This window comes from Gobius niger (genome assembly GCF_951799975.1).
Source record: "Gobius niger genome assembly, chromosome: 10".
Taxonomy (NCBI): Eukaryota; Metazoa; Chordata; class Actinopteri; order Gobiiformes; family Gobiidae; genus Gobius; species Gobius niger.
The window spans coordinates 23,016,902-23,036,745 of NC_136861.1; the positions used below are offsets into that span (position 1 = coordinate 23,016,902).

The 19,844-nt window shown below is 41.5% G+C and overlaps 1 protein-coding gene across 1 annotated transcript in view; it reads right to left on the minus strand.

Annotated features, from left to right (window-relative positions):
- The window catches only part of prkcab (protein kinase C, alpha, b), a 102,506-nt gene that overhangs the window by 23,215 nt on the left and 59,447 nt on the right, over positions 1–19,844 (minus strand). The window contains 2 exon segments of the mRNA XM_079563940.1: positions 1,455–1,583; positions 2,485–2,596. Of these exon segments, the coding sequence (XP_079420066.1) occupies positions 1,455–1,583; positions 2,485–2,596 (241 nt within the window).

The window sequence follows — 19,844 nt, forward strand, 5'->3', positions numbered from 1 at the left end:
TTCTTTTCACAGAGTAAGCAGGTATTTTTATGAACGCGATGCACTATACTTCACTCTGGGCTGTGTGCACTGGCAGTGAGGTTATTAGAGGCAGATCCCTGCTGAGTTGGAAACAAATTATTGGCCTGTATACGTCACTCCCCCATCACTGCGGTTTGCTTTGTGAGGTCTTTCATCCATTTCTCTCCCTGCCACTGGTTTTAGCACCATGCACTCGGACCAGCCCCAGGTGCTGCTCTTAACTGACAGCATCATTTTGAGGTGTTGGAAATACTCACGGAAATAATGCATACGTTGTTTTAAAGTTGAGGTGTTCTGTCTTTTTGAGGTAAAAAAAAACGTTCTATTAACTCTGGGTCGAGCCAGAGACCTCAATTTGATGAGGGAGCTTGTCCAATGGTCCATTCCAAATTGGTGGTTTTAAGTGCTTACTGACAAACTGACAAAAGCATGATTCATCCAATTTGTAAAAAAAAAAAAAGAAGTACTATGACAAAAGGTGTACGATGTGAATCAAAGCCATGCCCAGAGGTCCTAGAGTTGTGTCTGATTGAACAGACCAGATCAGCGTGATTGGAAGACTGTGCGACACTGAAAAAGACAAATAGGGAACCCCAAATACAGATCTTGGACTAGCATTAACGCCGTCTTTCCACTGAACATGACTGTACTGCGCACGCCACGATCTATGTACTTGCTTTGTCACTATCGATTATACCCAGTACACACTTGTGTTTCCACTGCAGTTGTTGTGGGCGCCGCCCTCACAGATGTGCAGTACACAGAGTGTCATCAAAATTGTTGTAAGCCGCGATGAGAACAAATGTGGACACATGCTGCCTTCTGGTGGGGGTATGGAATCATTCTGAGGTGCCAATGCAAATACTACACGAGTTAAGCAGCTAAAAGACCAACTATGAAGGTGAGCAACATGCAAATGTTATGCTAACACCAGCTTAAGTTGCGCTAATAGCGGCTAAATGCTAATATTGGCAATCCACTTTACAAACAGCGTAGGATTTTATGAAATATTAAATCCGTATGAACCGCATGTTAATAGTGAGGGCTGTCCTCTCTCTCGTTTGCCAATCAAAGGCCAACAGTCTGTTCACAACACGTTAGTCAAGGTTCAGCACTTTGGCCACAGCCAGAGGTCGGTGCCAAAACTTATACCTGGTCAGACCGGTTTGGCCCTGGACTTGGCAGTCAAAAAGCTCGCCCAACCAGGTTGACCCAGCACTGACTAGTGTCTGCCAGTGGAAAAATGGCTCAAGTGGCTAAACTTCAACATGGTAATGCCCGGAGTCTAAGGTTTTAGCACCAGTTGTGGACCCTTGGAAGAACTGCTATGGAAATAGCTAATGGGGATCCGTAATAAAGATAAAGGTACCAATGAGTTTCACTTTGCCTGACAATACATTTTCTTTTTTTTTTGCCAAAAGAGTCAGGCTTACCTGTGACATGTAGCCTGTCCATGCTGACCTCGATCTTGAGAAACAGGCGTCCTCTGCGCTCAGTATGGTCCGTCCCACACAGGCTTGGCACGTTGACCACACACTGCTTGTGCACGTTCATGTCACAGGCTGGGACAAAGTAAAAAACGAGTTAGACAAAACAATGATATTAATAAACTGACCGTAACACATAATCAGGTTTGGAGAACAGAAAAGGGTCTTAATGGACTCTGGACTTGGTTTAAGATCTTTTGAAACTTAAGCTGCTATTTCACCTGCCTGGGTCACTGAGGGCTTGCACAGACACCTTGCAATGTTTGTGTAAGCTCCCAGTCACACATGAGTATTACTAGTTTAATAGATATTGCATGATGAGTTTGCTACTATGTCTAAACGTTGTGTACTCCCCACAGAACACAAGCTGCAGAAAAAACACTGTCCCGAAAAACACTCCACAATCCCCTGCCAATGATTCATCTCGGCCATGCTTCTTCTCTACACGCTGGAAGGCCAAAGGAGCAGAAGCACAAAGGCGGCTGCTACGGACACCCCCCTTGTCCTCCATCTGTGATCGAGCTGTCACCGCTGAGCTGCAGATGGACGGGCGCAGCGAGAGGAACACTCAACAGACAGAAACATGCATAGTGCAGTGTAGGGTAGGAGAAAACGTGTGATAATGTGATGTTTCCATATATAATTACGCTATAACAAGTCCAATTGTATCAAAATAAATACTTAAAGACTAGTTAAACACCAGGATTGGGTGTGGAAAGTGTTTGAGCCTTGCGTTTTTATTTCCCCACTATTTCCCCTATATTGTGCAGCTCTAGCGATTGGAGTTTTATAGGATAGAGAGAGTGAAAGAGAAGAGTGTGCAGAGAGAGGGATGGGCGGATTGTGTCTGGGGAAGAACTTCTCTCTATATGAGTACAGCACCAGTCAACTCCCATCTGTTCTCATTATGGTTCGCTTTAGGATGGAGGCAGCACACGCGCACAGTAGGTACATTATAGACTCATACTGTACTCACTGTCACACTTCATGCCCTGATGGATGAGGCCGTACAACAGCGAGCCGCAGTGGTCGCAGAATGTGGGGCTGCCGTACGTGTGGATCTTGAATTTGTGTTTGCTTCTTGGGTCCTGGGACACAAAAAAAGGACGACATGAGACATTATTAGACTTTTAGGGGTAATATGTAGTGTGGAATCTGTGTTAAACAGGTGTTTCACATGAAATGCTTAAGGCCTCTTTTACTTGATATACAATGGTTCAAAGAATTTGGATATTTCAGGATTTTTGACATAGGGCCATTTCCTAGTTATCCAGACTGTTGCTGATTTCTGGAGACATACATGATTTTTTTTTAATTCATGCAGTCCTTATATTTGAAGAGTTTAGTGGTGCTAAGCTAGTGCTAGGCTAGTGCATGTCTATGGTAACTAGCAGCCTGCATTAAAAACAGTCTGACTCAAGCACAGTGCACCTGAGGCAATTCACTTATAACACCAGACTACTGATGTCTGTGTTGACTTGATTTTTTTTTTAATATAACCATTTTGCATTTAAAATAACTTATATTTGAGCTGCATCAGCTTCCTGGTTGTAAGCTACGCAGTGGTGGAGTGATCTGCTAGGTTACCGGATCTACATTAGTTTGTTTACCTGCAGCCGGCATTACTACACGTGGAATTCACAAAGGAGTTTTCTACAAATCAGATATGGTAATGTTTGGAGGACTACCCAATGAGTTTGAAGCATTTTTTAATGCAGGCTACTAGTTACCATAGACATGCGCTAGCCTAGCACCACTAAACTCTTCAGACATAAGGACTGCATGAATAAAAAAAATAAAAAAAATAAACAACACTCTGGATAACTAGTAAATGTCAAAAATCCTGAAACATCCCTTTAACCTTCCAGCCTCATAGTTAGGTCATTGGTTCAAATTGTAATGGTCACAATTAGCAATTATTAAAGGTGGTGAAGATATACTTCATTGTCCCCCTAGAGAACTTTGTCCTCTCATTTTAAGTGTCCTTTGATGATGCTCGCGAAAGTCAATATATTAAAGGAATAGGCCACCGTTTTTACATACTGAGATATGTTCTTACCTCACTTTAGCCGAGTTAATATATCCCCGTCTGGTCTTTGTCCGTGCGCTCTGTCACGCAAACGGAGCACATACGCAGCCTCTCCCACATGTCACATAGCTCCAAAAAAGCTCACGATAGAAGCTACCAAGCTCTTCCACGTGTTCCCTATTTAAATAAAGTTACGTGAAGTCAAACGTCCGCGCAGTAACTCCTAAAGGTTATTGACGGAAGTGAGCGGGGGAAGTCTTTAGGAGTTACTGCGCGGACGTTTTGCTCCTCGTATCATTACGCCTCACAATATAGTTCCCCTTTTTGTCTGCTTATAAAATCGACATGCTACATTTCTGTGTAAATATACTTTGCATGAAAACACTTCACGTAACTTTATTTAAATAGGGAACACGTGGAAGAGCTTGGTAGCTTCTATCGTGAGCTTTTTTGGAGCTATGTGACATGTGGGAGAGGCTGCGTATGTGCTCCGTTTGCGTGACAGAGCGCACGGACAAAGACCAGACGGGGATATATTAACTCGGCTAAAGTGAGGTAAGAACATATCTCGGTATGTAAAAACGGTGGTCTATTCCTTTAAATACAGAAATACAGTATAATGGAACGTGCAATACTTTTTATTTTCACAAAATCGTGCAACCATAGTTCAAATCCATCTCTCTGTCTGGAGGTTTCATGTCTCCATGTCCGGGAGCCCTCGTTTCCTCCATCAACCTAAAACATGCACGCTAGGCCACTTTTCCCGCAAGGTACTCATTATCAAGAACCTCGCTCGAGATCTGAAGAACAGCACGGCAATCACATCACAAAGCTGCCTAAATGGCAATAACAGAAAATACGAGCTGTACCTCTGATGAGTTCAATCATAAAGCCACATAAAATAAATAATGGACTAATGCGTATGGAAAATGAAAAAGAAGCTAATGAAAAAGAAAAAAGTCTGCAGATGGGAAGGAAATGTCAGGTCGCAAACAGTGCGTGGGAATGTGCAAGGTTCGAACAGTTTCAAGCTTGGTGTCAGCTTTCTCCATCTTGTCATTCTGGAAGCCGTCCCGGCATCTCACTCGCGCTCACTTCTATCTCAGTCATTATACAGCTATGGTCTCCCTACTCTCAACAACATCTGCTGGTTAGTCAACTGAAGGAAGCGAGCGACTGGAGACTGATGAAGAATAATGGGCTTTCAGCGGCGTGTGCAAAATCATACTTGGATGTGCTAATGAGCCGAGACAAATGTGCACGCGTTTGTAATCATGTGAGATGCGTGCGTGTCGTGATAGCCGAGGCAAGCTCATTTCTAAGATCATGGAAAAGCAAACACAGTGGTTGTGGAAGCCCCCGCAAACGAGACCGTGTGAGCCAAAACTTCCATTCACAACTTTCGCCTACAAGAATGTCAGGCTCTTCCTGCCCAAACTGAAGTATGGAGACTCCTTGAATGGTAAATGGACTCAACTTATATAGCGCTTTTCTACTGTCATCAGGCCCAAAGCGCTTTACAGCAAGGAACCAGTCACCCATTCACTCTCTCATTCATACACCGATGTAAACAGACCCTGGAGGCAAGATGGGTGAAGTGTCTTGCCCATGGACACAACAACAGTGTGCATCTGTGGGAGCTGGGATTTGAAGCCCCGACCTTCCGATCATGAGACGACCTGCTCTACTACCTTTGCTACTGTCGCTCCCATGCATGGCATTTAATTCGGGGCACGTCCAAATCAAACGCTACTGCCACTTTTGTCTTCCTAAACCTAACATTATCCACTTAAGCAATTAAATTATATTCATTCTAACAATAAAACACAATAATATTACAAGTATGCATGGCCACCTCCTTGCTATTACATCCCCATAAGGACAAACTACTGTACATTTATGGAGTCCTGACTGAACCATTCAAGAGCTTTTTTGTGTAAACTCTCAGCCGTCCAGGTGTTTTCCATTGTAGCAATAACCAAATGTTGTTGTTGTTTGTTTTGCAGTATGTGGAGAAAATATGAGGGCTCTTGGGTGAGTAATTCAGTTCATCTGGCTATGATTCTACACCTTTGCTTTGAATGACTAGGTTGATCATCCATTTCTCTATAGACTCACCTGGCAATGAAGCAAAATCTAAATGTAATGTTCCCGGGGAGGAAGGTCCCACGTAATGGTTCCCAATCGAACAATATTCTTTATAAAAAGAACAAAGACAAATCCCTTAATGTTTGTGTGTTCATACTTGTTCATAGGCACCATTTGTTCATGATTATCAGCTTTTCAATAAGACAATATGACTGTAAAGTAACATGTGCAATAATCTCTGTATCAGCTGCACTTTATTAACTCTGAGTGATCTTCTTGAACGCCGACTGTAACAAGTGAATTTCTCCTTTGTGAGATCAATAAAGGTTTATCTTATCTTATCTTCTTTGCATTTCTTACTGTGCCTAACTGTGTCTAGTGTACCTGAGTTATCTTTCCACCCAAAAAGGTCTTACATAAATACCCTGCACTTGGCTTGTATAGATTTGCCATAATTAAAGTTCCTATTGATTTTTCTAAAGTGTCCAAACACCTGATTCTGGAGTTGTAATTGGTAAATGTATTTTAACAGCCACTTCCTCTGCTTCCACACTGCTTGTTGTTGAAATGAAGCCTTAAAGCGGTTTTGAAAATGTTTTGTTGTACGGTTCATGCAACAGGTCTCCTAATGAGCAAACAGCAGAACACCCACAGTGCACCTACTATCAACCTACTACACTTTAGGTGGGCTCTCAAAGATTTGCATAGCATTTCCATGTAGAAACTGATGAGGAGGTGGGAAGTTGGCAGTGACTTTTATCAGGCCATTATTCAGATCACAGTGCAGGAGATAACACTGCCATGGCCAACGCAGAAACAGAAAGGAAGGTACAAACAGTTTCTGAACTTGACAGCAGCAGCAGCAGCAGCAGCAGCAGCAGCAGCAGCAGCAGCAGCAGCAGCAGCAGCAGCAGCAGCAGCAGCAGTGCAGACAAGAGTTAAAGCTGCACTATGAATAAATGCATAAAAAGTGTACATTTCTGAGAAGCAGACAGACAGCAGAGGAAAGCACAGAGAGGGAGAGAGCTTAGCTTCCGATTGTTGTTTTGTCAAGCCCTTGGAACTTAATTTATCCCAAAGTCAAGTGCTGTGAACAAGCCCTGGCATCGGAGGTTATCAAGAAGATAATTTTCATTTTAGGAATTCACAGCGAGATAGGATCAGACAGGGGCGTCAATACAAGAACAGCAGTTCAGTCTCCGCTGTTTCTTCATTTGTGAGACTAGGGCATAAGGTGCAGTGTTTCTCACACGAACTGGCACAAGAGCCTCTTCATCTGGTGTTCAGTGTCCTCTGTACTGTAAGACTATTCTATTCTATTTCGCACACTCTCATTTATCAAGGCCTATTGTTTCTTCTTTTCTCACTGTTCCTTTGCTTAGCTTTTTTGTCTTGCACACAGAGGATCTTATTCTTTATATTTTCCTATATTTACCCATTTGACAGTTTCACAGTTATTTGCATCACTTACAGCGAACATATACGCAAACAAATTAGATCATCTAAATCCAAAAATAGAGTTCATTGAACATTCCAAGACAATGCTGAAGCAACAAAAGACATAAATATATAAACCAAAAAAACACAAACCACATAAAGCCAATAAAAGCCAAACAAAGTACTGTCTACATGTCTTTCTCTATGTTTATTAGCTAATTTGTGCGTGGTGTGTGGGGGCGGTTAGTGGCTTCTCGGAGAAACAAATGAATAAAAATAAGAAAATATGTGTTAAGAAGTAATGAAAGTAATAAATAAAGAACCCACAGAAACTGATGCATTTGATGTACGTAGTCCGTTATTACATTTTTCCAAAGTCATATGTGAATATACTTGACCTTGTTTTCCAGTTTGAGAATAGTTTTCTTGGCGAAAGCTAGTGCAATAAGAAGAATTTGGTTTTATTCAAATGTACCACTGATGTATCGCCCAAAAGGCAGAGGGAGGGAGAAGCTGGGAAGCAGCAGCCCAAATAGATGGAGAGTAATTGTAGTATTTTTCTCCAAAAAGAGTTGACCGGAGTGCAGAACCAGAGAACGTGAGTATACTGTATGTGTCAGGATTTTCTGGGGTACAGTGTGAACGTGTGACAGTAGTGACCACACCGCCTTTGCTATGCCCGTCAGACCTCGGAAGCTAAGCAGGGAAGGGCCTGGCAGGACTTAGATGGGAGACTGTTTGGAAACACCAGGAGGCCTGATGAAAGTAGTGTGTGAGTGAGGGGTTGGTGGAGGTGGCCTCGCTTACCATCACCAAGTATGGAGTGAATGAATAATGTACTAAATTGTAAAAGCGACTTTGAGCGTCTGACTAATGCCTTGTTACTATTATTATTATTATTATTAGAAGTGAAGCCCATTTTAAATAATCTATGCCCCTTGTAATGATATCTATGGATTACTTTGTATTGAATCTGAATGCCATTTAGTTGTTGGAATTGCTATTGGTTAGTCAAAAGATGATATTGCTTTATAAATTTTGGATAACTGCTTTTGTGACAAGGCAAGGGTGCCCTAAGTGCGGCCCGAGTGTTGCTCAGGTTTAATTTTACAGCAAGTTTCATAATCCACACAATTAAAACCTCAAAAATTAAAGTTGCTTACATATTTTAAAGCTACCTAAAATAAGGTTAATATGTATTTGACCTTTCAGTGACCCAGCGGATGCTTACCATCCCGATGGCCTGTAGGATGCTCCAGGATCAATTGTTTTGTAGGTTTTCCCTGCTGATTGAACCGTCTCCATAGTTACATACCTTCCATTCTGAAAACCTGCCAGAAACCCTAAAAAACCCTGAAATAAAATTGATCCTGAAGCATCATAGGAGCCACCAGGAAGGAAAGTGTAGGCACCAAGCTAACCGCCCATGCAGATACAGCATGCACTAATATTAACTTCTTTTTTTTTACATAAAAAGTTGCATAGTGCATCTTTAAACTAAGCTAGACAAAGCTGCCATTGAGGTTCCAAAATCCAAACCTAAATAAAGGTGTGGTTGAATCTCTCTTAAAGGAACAGGCTACCATTTTTCCATACTGAGATATGTTCTTACCTGAGCTTAGACGAGTTGATGCGTAACTGTCTGGTTCGCATTGCGCAGTAATATCTTCAGAATTCTTTAGGAGTGAAGATAATGCGCGGACGTCGAAGTGCTCCTCAGGTGTTGTTACACCTTTGTGTAACTAGTCATGTGACCATATTTAAATAGGGGAAACGTGGAAGAGCTTGGTCGCTTCTAACTTCACCCCATTTTGCTCCATAGAGCAGAGGAGGAGGGGTACGCATCAAGCTCTGCACGGTAAGAACATATCTCAGTATGAAAAAACGATGGCCTGTTCCTTTAAAGGCAAACAGTGGAATGTTTGACTGCATTGACCAGCATCTGTGGTCCTCCATGCTGTGAGCACTTCAATACGTTGTCCTTGATGAAAAAAGGTCTAAGGCCAAGAGACACAATTATCATCTGCTGCTTCACTTTGTCTATTTCATTATTTGAGATCTGTCTAATTGTTGATTTTCAAGCGGTTCCCTTTTTGCTGAATGATCAATTCTTTGAAGGCGACTGCTGTTGTTGGGCCCTAGTACAAAAGAAATTGATTGATAATAATACAAATAAAAATAAAATAAAAAACATTGAGTCGTTACAGCTGAGTTCTGGGGGCGACAGAGTTCCTTTGTTCTAAAAAGTTCTTCTACGTGGCAACTTACAAAGACAAGTGGACAGGCCATCACAAAAACAGACAGACAGAGGCACTGAGGCTGAACCAGGAAGTCACAAGCGAGTCCTTCAAAGTGAGGGCGCAGTAGAAGAGGGGGGGGGGGGGGGGGCCGGTGACAGTGAGGGGTGACAATGAGCCCTCCGCTAATGACACGGCACCACCCGGGGGTAACTATATGTAATTAGCAAATGGAAATGATATCAGAGGTTAATTGGGTATTTTGACACCCAACTTGTAAAACCAGGTTAAAAGACATTGATTAATTCATAATTTCTTTCAGAGTTTACAACCTCTGTCCAAGTTCTTTTTGTGGAAATTAATACCAAAGAATAGTCTGAACCAGAGGCCAGACAGTGCGACCCATTTCAACAAGTCTGTAATTTAAAGTGCACTATGAAAGATATTTTAATATTCTGTTTGAAGCAATGCCACAATCAACTTCGCGGAATCACTGCAAATTCAGTGATTCCAACACACGGTTTTATTACCCTACCACTGTCTAAAATCGCCACTCTAAAAGATGATTCAGTGTATTTTCTCACTGGGGTGGGAATTTTTATTTGTTGTCTTGCCAGAGACATTTTGGAACTATTTCTGCTTCACAAACATACCCCGGAGGGTGGAAAATGTTCCCAAGACATTCACTGTGAGGAACAAAACTTTCCCAAAACATCAACACGACTCAATTAGAGTTTTATTGTGGATTTGATGGCCGTTTGTTTGTTTTCGAGGAGAGACTTGTGGGAACAAAGCAAAAGACACGGATACTAGGTTACAGTATAACACATAAATGAAAAAGTAACAAAAAGAGGGACAACAAAGTGAAATTGGAGAGGGAGTGTTGAAATGCCTCTTGGTCAAAAGCATTGTGCAGCTGGGTCAGAGAGCGCTGTAGCTTGGAGGCTTCGCACTATTTTTCTTCTAGTGATAAGTGCAAAACAACTAGCCCTGTCAGCAGGAGTCCAAACACACATTCAGGACTCACGGGGAGCACCGAGGCGAGGTCTGACCCGCTGTGTTGAAGAGAGTAAAGCAAACATGCTTTTACAAGCCTTGACACTTCCAGTCTACAATTTGAATTGTGACCATAGATGTCAAACATTATAATTGGTACAGTATATAGTTTAAAAACATTATAAAGGGAGTTAAGCTCCACAGTGTTGAACATCATATACCGCCTATCAAGAAATCCCTCAATCTGTTTTAATGGAAATCACAATATGTTTAGCATTTTTACAGTGGTTTTATCTCTGATGTGCGTAACAATAATCAGCTTGTGTTCAGAGGTTTTGTGTCCAGCTGGATTTTGCCCCCGGCCAGACGTTGCCGACTCCTGTCCTACACTGCAGTCGCAGCCTTTGCATTTGTACTGTATGGGTTATAGGTTCACAGAAAACTTTGTTAGTTCTACCACAACACAAACCAAACCCATAATTACCAAAGCCATTTGTGCAAACACAGTCCCCTATTCTCCAGCACAGAGGTACATCTCTCCAATGAAGCTATAAAGACGAGTGAACCGAGGGCAACGGTGGTGACAGACAATTTATCAAGGAGAAAAAGAAACAGCTGCAGACTTCATCACGGCGCAACAAGGTTCAGCGGAGACAGAAAAAGACATTATCATTAGCTCTATAACCTTTGATGCGCAGAGGCTGTCTTTTTCATGAGGAAAATCCATATTGTCTATCAGTGATTGGATTATTAGATGAAGTGTCAGTCAAGGCAACTTGCAGCTTGAAAATAAGGAGAATTCACCTGACATTTTCTGTGGATAAACCTATGCATGGTTTCTTTTTTTAAGCATAATTGAGGTGTTAATTAGAGATGCACCAATCCAGCTTTTTTTGCTTCTGATTCTGACACTTGGGGTTTGAGTATCTGCTGATATCCGATATTAACCGATACCAAGACTTTGTGTCTTTCTCTTGAGTGAAAAAGTGAATGGTCCTCTTTACTTCATTGCAAGATCAATAAAGTCTGATCTTTTCTTGCAAATGAGATGCTACAGATAATTTACAATACAATCAATTTACAATCAATACACTAATGTAAAAACATTAAACAAGGATCACTTTCTACATTAAATGTCCTTGGCTACATGACAGGCTTTAGGTTACATTAATATTAGCAACTCCCAACGTGACCTGATCAGAACAAATATGTTACATCAGTTATTTCATAACTAAAATACAAACAATTGGCCGATCCAGCAGTGACTGATTTGATCTTATTACTTTAGGTGATTCCGTCATAGTTTCAGTTTCAGCCTTGATTAGTTCTCGTTAGCATTAGCATGGTGCCCCTAACATTAGCATATTGTTGCTAGCCGCGGCATTTTGCGGAGCGATCAAATTCTTAGCTTCAAAATGACATGCCCATATTCACTTAGATTTAGTTGGTGAAAGTTGTGTTTTAAAAGATAAGATAAGATAAAACGTTATTAATCCTGAAGGAAATTCATTTGCCAGGAGGAGCAGCATAAAAGACATTACAAGCAATTTAAAACAATTATAAATCTTACCTATACCTATTTAAAAATACATAAATTGCACGGAAAAAAATTAAACAAGCGGAGCAATGAGATCCTAAACTAGCATTGGTTCTGTATCAGATATTTGTAGCCGATACCCGATATCGTTCTTTTCCCAGTATCGGCTCCGAAATCCGATGCCATAATGTTAAACCCCCATCAAACATTTGACTTCACCACTCGTCACCTTTACAACTACAATAGCGATTGCCAGGAATACAACTATAGTGAATTCATAATGTAGCCATAGCTGATAAGTCTTCAAAACAGTACTCAAATAAAATAACATCTTTTAGATATAAACTGTCAAACGTATTCAGTGTCCAGCCATTTAAAATGAATAGCCATGTGGCGTTATGCAACTCATTGGAAATAATTGCTTCCTTTTCCAATTGCTCGATGCTCCAGTGTAAACACATTTGCAAGTATTCCCTATCAATTAAAGATCTGAAAAGATTAAAAAGCAATCACGTAAACCAGAACCTCTCAGAGCCTTATGATTTTCAGACTTATCAGTAAATCTTACGTTTTCTTTCATGTCACTGACTTTGCAGAGGGATTTCCAAAGAGTATCAGCCCATGAAAAGAACATAAAAGAGAGGCGAGCACGTTACACTGGCTGTTTTGAATTGTTTAAAGCCTCGCCGAGATGCATGTGCGTCATTGCTCATCTTAAACACTTTCTTCATCCAGTCTGTTGACAAAGCTATCACAACCATCACAATCAGCTGTCCATTGTCAACACAACGGCGTAAAGCTTAATTGTTGAAACCCAGGTGCCCAGTGCTTAATCCTATCCCTGTGGCGCTCTAATTACCCACAGTTCCAGTGTCCCTGAACGTCACGTACCCTTTCATCGCTCGCATCTTTCATCATCAAACACACCGTTTAATCACACTGACTATAACATATGAAGCACGGTTTCACTTGGCGATGTGTGTGGCGGCAACTCTTTGTGAGCTAGCACTGGCTCCTAACCATATCATTGCTTTCCGGGGTTCGGGGTGCCTTGACTGGGGGTTCTCTGGAGCGGCACTTGTCAAGGCCCATTAGGAAGAAGCAGCAGTAATAGGTCCATCTCAGTGCACTGGTAATTGAGCTAAATGGCTGAGAGAGCGGGGTGAGCTGTTTGGAGCATAGTTGACTTTGTGGAGAGGAAGTGAAGATGCCACTTAGAGTAATGGGACCATGTAGTAGCAGTGCTGGCACTTTAAAAAGCCAGGCCGTCCGTACTATTTAGCTGGTGATTTGTCCTATTCTGGTATATACCCTTTTTTCAGGATGTATACCAGGCGTTTTCATGTTTATGAGCCAGATTCCCAAGGCTCGCAAAAAGTAGAGGGTGTTGAGCATGGGGTCGTCAGCATTTTCCACTGTCCAGTCTCATTTACTGCCCGCTCCTTTGCATTCTTAAAACATTGATCTAAAGAATGATAATCAGCATGTAGCCCTCTTCTGCTTACACAGTATTTAGGTATCCATTTGTTTATTTTCAGATAAAGTAAAATATCATATAAAAATGCAAGTAAATTGCTACAAATCAGATCACAATGAATCTGAGAATCACAGAATGATCTGTGACCTACAAAAAATATCTATTTGTCAACAGTAAATGCCAGGACAGCGAGAGCTAAAACAGTAATGGACTAGGACGGGTCTACAATACCTGCCTAAACAGCTCTTTAGATCACGAGGTAGCCAGTGGTAAGACCTCAAAAACCTCATAGAGATTCTTGTTTTCACTCAGGCCCGAAATTAATTAAAGCTGTAATAAGCAACTTTACCTTAAAAAATCCTTTCCTTGTCCATCTGGGGTAATACATACAAGTGTTAATGGGATGATTGGAGGGTCTTTCATCTCCCCCTGGTGTCTCTGGCCAGAAAACCACAATGGCAGTTTCCCTGCTCCGACCCGGAGGTGGAATCACGAAGAAGAAGCTAACAGGCTAACGAACAAAGCTAACGTGCTAGCACCACTTAAACAGTATTTACAGCCAAGTTTGAGTAAAAATAATTATGTCCATTGTGTAATTCGATGTACAACATATCCCTCTCTCCCTTCGTCTTTTCTATCAGTGTAGTATTTACTCTTACGGACAATTAATGAGTAAAAAAAAACAATAAGCTACGACACCTGCAGTGGAGCTTATGGCCTTAAAGGAATAGGCCACCGTTTTTACATACTAAGATATGTTCTTACCTCACTTTAGACGTGTTAATATATCCCCGTCTGGTCTTTGTCCGCGCGCTCTGTCACGCAAACAGAGCACATACGCAGCCTCTCCCACATGTCACATAGCTCCAAAAAAGCTCACGATAGAAGCTACCAAGCTCTTCCACGTGTTCCCTATTTAAATAAAGTTACGTGAAGTGTTTTCATGCGAAGTATATTTACACAGAAATGTAACATGTCGATTTTATAAGCAAATAAAAAGGGGGACTATATTGTGAGGCGTAATGATACGAGGAGTAAAACGTCCGCGCAGTAACTCCTAAAGGTTATTGACGGAAGTGAGCGGGGGGAAGTCTTTAGGAGTTACTGCGCGGACGCTGTGCTCCTCGTATCATTACGCCTCACAATATAGTCCCCCTTTTTATTTGCTTATAAAATCGACATGCTACATTTCTGTGTAAATATACTTCGCATGAAAACACTTCACGTAACTTTATTTAAATAGGGAACACGTGGAAGAGCTTGGTAGCTTCTATCGTGAGCTTTTTCGGAGCTATGTGACATGTGGGAGAGGCTGCGTATGTGCTCCGTTTGCGTGACAGAGCGCACGGACAAAGACCAGACGGGGATATATTAACTCGACTAAAGTGAGCTAAGAACATATCTTAGTATGTAAAAACGGTGGCCTATTCCTTTAAAGGGGCTAGACGCAAGTTAGCCATTTTATACTCACTACTGCCACCTCAGGTCATATGTGTAACTGCACCTTCTATATTAAGCTTGTGCATGACGGCAATTCGGACCCAAAAGTAATACCGTTTTTAGTTACAGTGCAGGATTTTAGAGGCAGTTGTGGTGAACAGGTCTGGGCTCATTCTACACATTAGGATATGGCTGGAACATGTAGGGGGCGGAAAATACTTAATTCTAACATTTTTAAACTCCGTATAGTCCCTTTAATAGACTAAAATATCACTTATGAAAAACACTATCTAATTCTACATAAAAGCTGGATGAAAATATTCACGTCTTCTAGAAAAAATCTGATAAAATAGCTGAAACTAAAAATAGGATATTGTGCAGGAGGCAGACAATTCAAGGGGACCTTTAGCATGCCGTGCTGGTCTGAAAATATGACGTTAAACGCAGACATGCTGAGAGTAATTGCTGGCTAAGAATAAAGTTCTCTCTCACTTTTCCTGTTTGTACTGGAGAGCTCACTGGTGGACAATTACACACACCGTTTACAAAAACAGTCAGAACTCTGCCAGGCTGTTTTATCAGTGTGTGGCACAGAAGTTGGGGGAAAAACAAAACTTAGGGTGTCATCTATCACCTGCCGTCCCACAGTGCTTTGCGACAGTCCCTATTCGACCCCAGGTTTGCGCGGCGTCTTTATTAGCTTACAGCGGACGACTGGCTGTTCACACACGCACACACACACACATACATGCACACGTTAATCACTGCGACAGCTCCATAGAGAAACCAAGGAGGACAGGCCCCAGGTGGTTCTCCCATACGCACTATATTTAACCAACATAAACAAAGCACAAGGTGTTTCTGCAGCTGCACAATCAAAAATATACAGTTTATAAATATTCAACCCCTTTAACTACAGCCTGTGTGATCATATGAGAAGCCTGTAACATCATCAGCACCAATTATGTCATTAGAGCCAGGTTTGCTTATTACATTGTAGTGGAAGTAGCAGCAGGACGAGTGGTCGTTGTGTTATTTGGAGCAGAGGTGGGAAATATATTGTCTACAACAGGGGTGTCCAAACTTTTTTCATGGCGGGGTGCATAATGAAGTGTACACAGGGTGAAGGGCAATAGATCGGGAGCTAGTGCAAAACCTTTGACTAGCAGAGGTTTAAATAGTGCCCCATACCATTAAGCTTAAAACCGTCATGCCAGCTCTGCCTCACAATAACATGTTAGTTGTTAGGTTAGAATTGTGTAGAATTATTACATTTCAAATAAAAAGGACCATTTCTGGTGATGTGTACCGATTCAGCAAGACCAGATATTAGTCTGAGGGCCGCACTTCGGACACCCCTCGTCTACAAGATAATACCGAAATAGATGTTTGGAAGATATGCAAATTTACAAGTTTATCAAGAAATGTGGAAAACATGTGGAAAAATAGGGAAAATAAATGGTAATGTTTTTTCCCGCAATTTTGTAGTCTGTGGCTGTGGAGGATATTAGCCTATCAACACACACAATTGATATAGTGTAGTATCAACCGTGTGTTTATAGGCTAATATTGGCACCCTCCACAATGGCAACGTGTTGTTTTTTGACCGATTATTACATTTAGATATTAGCCGCACTTTTTTTTGGTACATATTTCTGAAAATATAAATAGCGCCCAGCTCTAACTAGGAGCAGCGGGAGCGACGAAGGGTCAAAAGGGCATGATATTAGGCGCAACACCATAGCTTAATGTATCTATTACTAATCTCAATTAAATTGTGAGCAAAAAAACAACAACATATACATATCTTCTTACAATAAAAAACAAAAAAATCCCTCAGCATGTGCGGCCTCTTGGTGAAGTTACTAGAAGAAACATGTCGGACTGTATGGCATTGGTAATAGTGTACGTATATATGAACAAGAAAAAAATAAACCAGTTGTCAAAAAAGTACTGCTTTTGTTTAACTGAAGCATCGTTTAATTTTATCGTATTGCAAAGAGTTGTTTTATTTCAGTAGCACAGCAGCACTTTACTCTTATAATCACATTATCAGGCTGTCCCACACTTCCAGGCCACAGCCGCATGACTCTCAGGAGGATTGCGTTCTAATCACCTCTTTGATAAGTCCCACAGATGACACCGCGGCTTTACACATGTTTTTTCTGTTCTGCGTCAAACCTCAAGCACAAAGCAGCACATATACGTATATATGTATGAAGACGTACAGTACAGGGCGGTATTTGCACATGTAATCCTCAAAGGACATCTGCCCCCTCGATGTGTCAGGGTCAGTGTACAGGACAGGAGCCGAGAGGCACAGATTAACATACAAGGCACCTTAGCTTATTGGAAATGATGCTTTCTCAACAAGCACATTCTCCCTGAGCCTCTCCCCCCTCCCTTTATTTCCTTTCACAGCAAACCGCTATAATGTGCCTGTTGGTGCTCTGTGAAAGAGGGATAAGCTTTGCAAGATCAGAAGTTCATTGTGCAATTGTTCATGTCATTTGTGTTTTATTTTGGCTTTCTCTTTTACTTCCTTGTGTTGATTTCCTGCATCGCCCCATGTGTTTCACCTGTACCTCATTCCCGACAGTGCTTTTATGCTTTCCCTTGTCCTTTGTCAGTGCACTGTCTGTGTCCGTGTGTCTGGTCTTTCACCTCACTGCCTGTTCTGAGCTACTATGCATCGGATTGTTAAGCATTCTTATACATTTTGTGAAATTGCAGGCTCGTTTGAAAGTTCACAGGTCATGAAAAGTGACCCTGCATATTGTGGAAAGTGCTTATAAACACATCCCTGTGAAGAATTTGGAAGGTACGAATGAAAGTTTGGAATAAGTTTGGACATAACTAACAATTAAATTCACTCACTCCCACTTACATTGTTTATAAAATCTTTAACTTTTTCTTCTGGCCTTGTTTTTTTGGCCCGTCTTGTTCCTTCTTATTTTAATGTGACACTCTAGATTGAATTTGCACTGAAAGCAGAGATGCAGGATGCTTCCGTCTCCCAACAGCAATACATACGTTTCCAATGACATCACGCATAGTTATTTTGAAAACCAAAGTACAATTATGGAGTACTACAACAACTGATTGACAGTGGCATTTTAATGTACTTGTGGTCATTGCTCAAGAAGATAACAGTTAAAACACGGCCCCAGAGAGCGCACGTTTATGTGATATAACCAGCGAATGTGGGACAGACGTTGCAGCGCTTCAGCAGGATTTACTCAAGATCAGCTTCACTTCTCAGACTAAATTAACACATCACAGAGGAAACAGAAAACCTTTCTCTGTGATTTTTACAGTTTGTCATGTCAACAGAGTCTCAGTCTGAGTCAGTGTTTAAGCAGCGCAAGACGCTAGCATGCTACTGGTTAGCAATCAATCAACTGGCTTCAACACGATAAACACATGTGTGGCTCACATCTATGAACACTGAGGAAATACTACAGTAACAGCTCAGCTCTGACCTCTTTCACATGTTGTATCAATAACAAGATATTTGGAGTGTGGTTCAGGGCTTTCTCTTGGAGAAGTCAGAACTGAGCTGTTACTGTAGTCTACATGTGTTTATCGTGTTGAAGCTAAATGCTAACTGTTAAACACTGACTCACTGTTTTCTTCACATAAACGTGTGCTCTCTGGAGCCGTGTTATTACTCTTATATTCTTGAGCAATGATTACGATTATATAAAAATGCCACTGTACATCAGTTGCCTTTAATTTATATCCTGAGTAGAGATATTGTCACATGTTGTAGTACTGCATAATTCTACTTCGGTATTCGAAATGGTGGCCACAACAACAAAAGTCACATGACTGAAAGGCATGTATACGTAGATGCTTAAATTTCCTTAATTAAACTTTACATTGTTTGCTGTACACTCATTATTACTTTGTAATTCTCATGCTTTTTGTGTCTTAAAGTACACTATACACTTCCTGCATCCTCATGTACCTTTATTAAAAAAGCAGAATAATAATTTCTTATCTAACTGCTGACAAACCCGCTGGTTTTTGAGCCAGTGCGGCGGACTGTGTATCTGTGTAATGCTGCCCCGTAGCTGGCTGGAGACCTTTTGGCCCTGGATGTTTCTGTCCTGAATCCAAGCCGCAGACGATTACCGCACAGCCACTTGACTGTGTGAGTAATGTTTGTGTGGCACTATTCGCGTCTCTGCAATTACAAAAAAAAGCCAGCTGCTCGAGGGGCTTTCCTTGGCACGGACGATTACACCACATTTTTTCTCCCACTGTTGCTGGTATTAAGAAGAGATATACCAGCAAACGCGGAAAGCTTTCAGATCATCTCACAGTTTTGCGGCTTTATGATGGAGCCCAAAGATCAGCAGCTGGCCTGACAGTGGGCTGCTAATCCGCGAGGTGTTATTGACGGGTAAATCCTCTGTTGGTTAGTCCATGCAGCCGATAGTCAATCAGGCTCATATCAGTGATGTGCTCTCAGAGGAGGCGACCCCTGACCCCCAGATGTACATTTCATTAAGGTTGTGGTATATTGCTTTGCCAGTAAATAATTCTCTATGCACAGACTCATTGTATAGCGGTAGCAGCAGCCATCATCTGCACTGGGCTGTTTTAGTGTTCAGGATGTTTTTTGCCTCACCTTAAGAGGCTTTGTTATCAACTAACGATCTTTTAGTAGCAGGCTGAATAGATGCCGTTATCATGTGTGTGTGGTCGCCTGTTATTGCTTCCTTTATTCCAAAAAGCTACTCTCAGCTCATTCAATTGTGTGTTCAGCTCACAATATTGCAATTGCGATTCGATTTGCGATTTTTATAAGCTGCTAAAATGATGAATAAAGGAAGTCATGTTACTTTTAGACTGTCAAACAACGTCGCTCAAATTTCCCTACATTAGAACAATACACAATAAACTATTTTCGCAAAAATTTGGTTTTACGTGGACAGCACCCTCTTCTGGAGGAGCTTCCCCGACATTCAGAGTAGCTCTGGGGGACAGCCACGTGACTAAAAGAAGTCTGGAATGCCTAATGCCTGGTCAACCCGGTTTGGCAAACTTTTCCACAGCCGAGGCCAGGGTAAAACCGGTCTGACCAGCA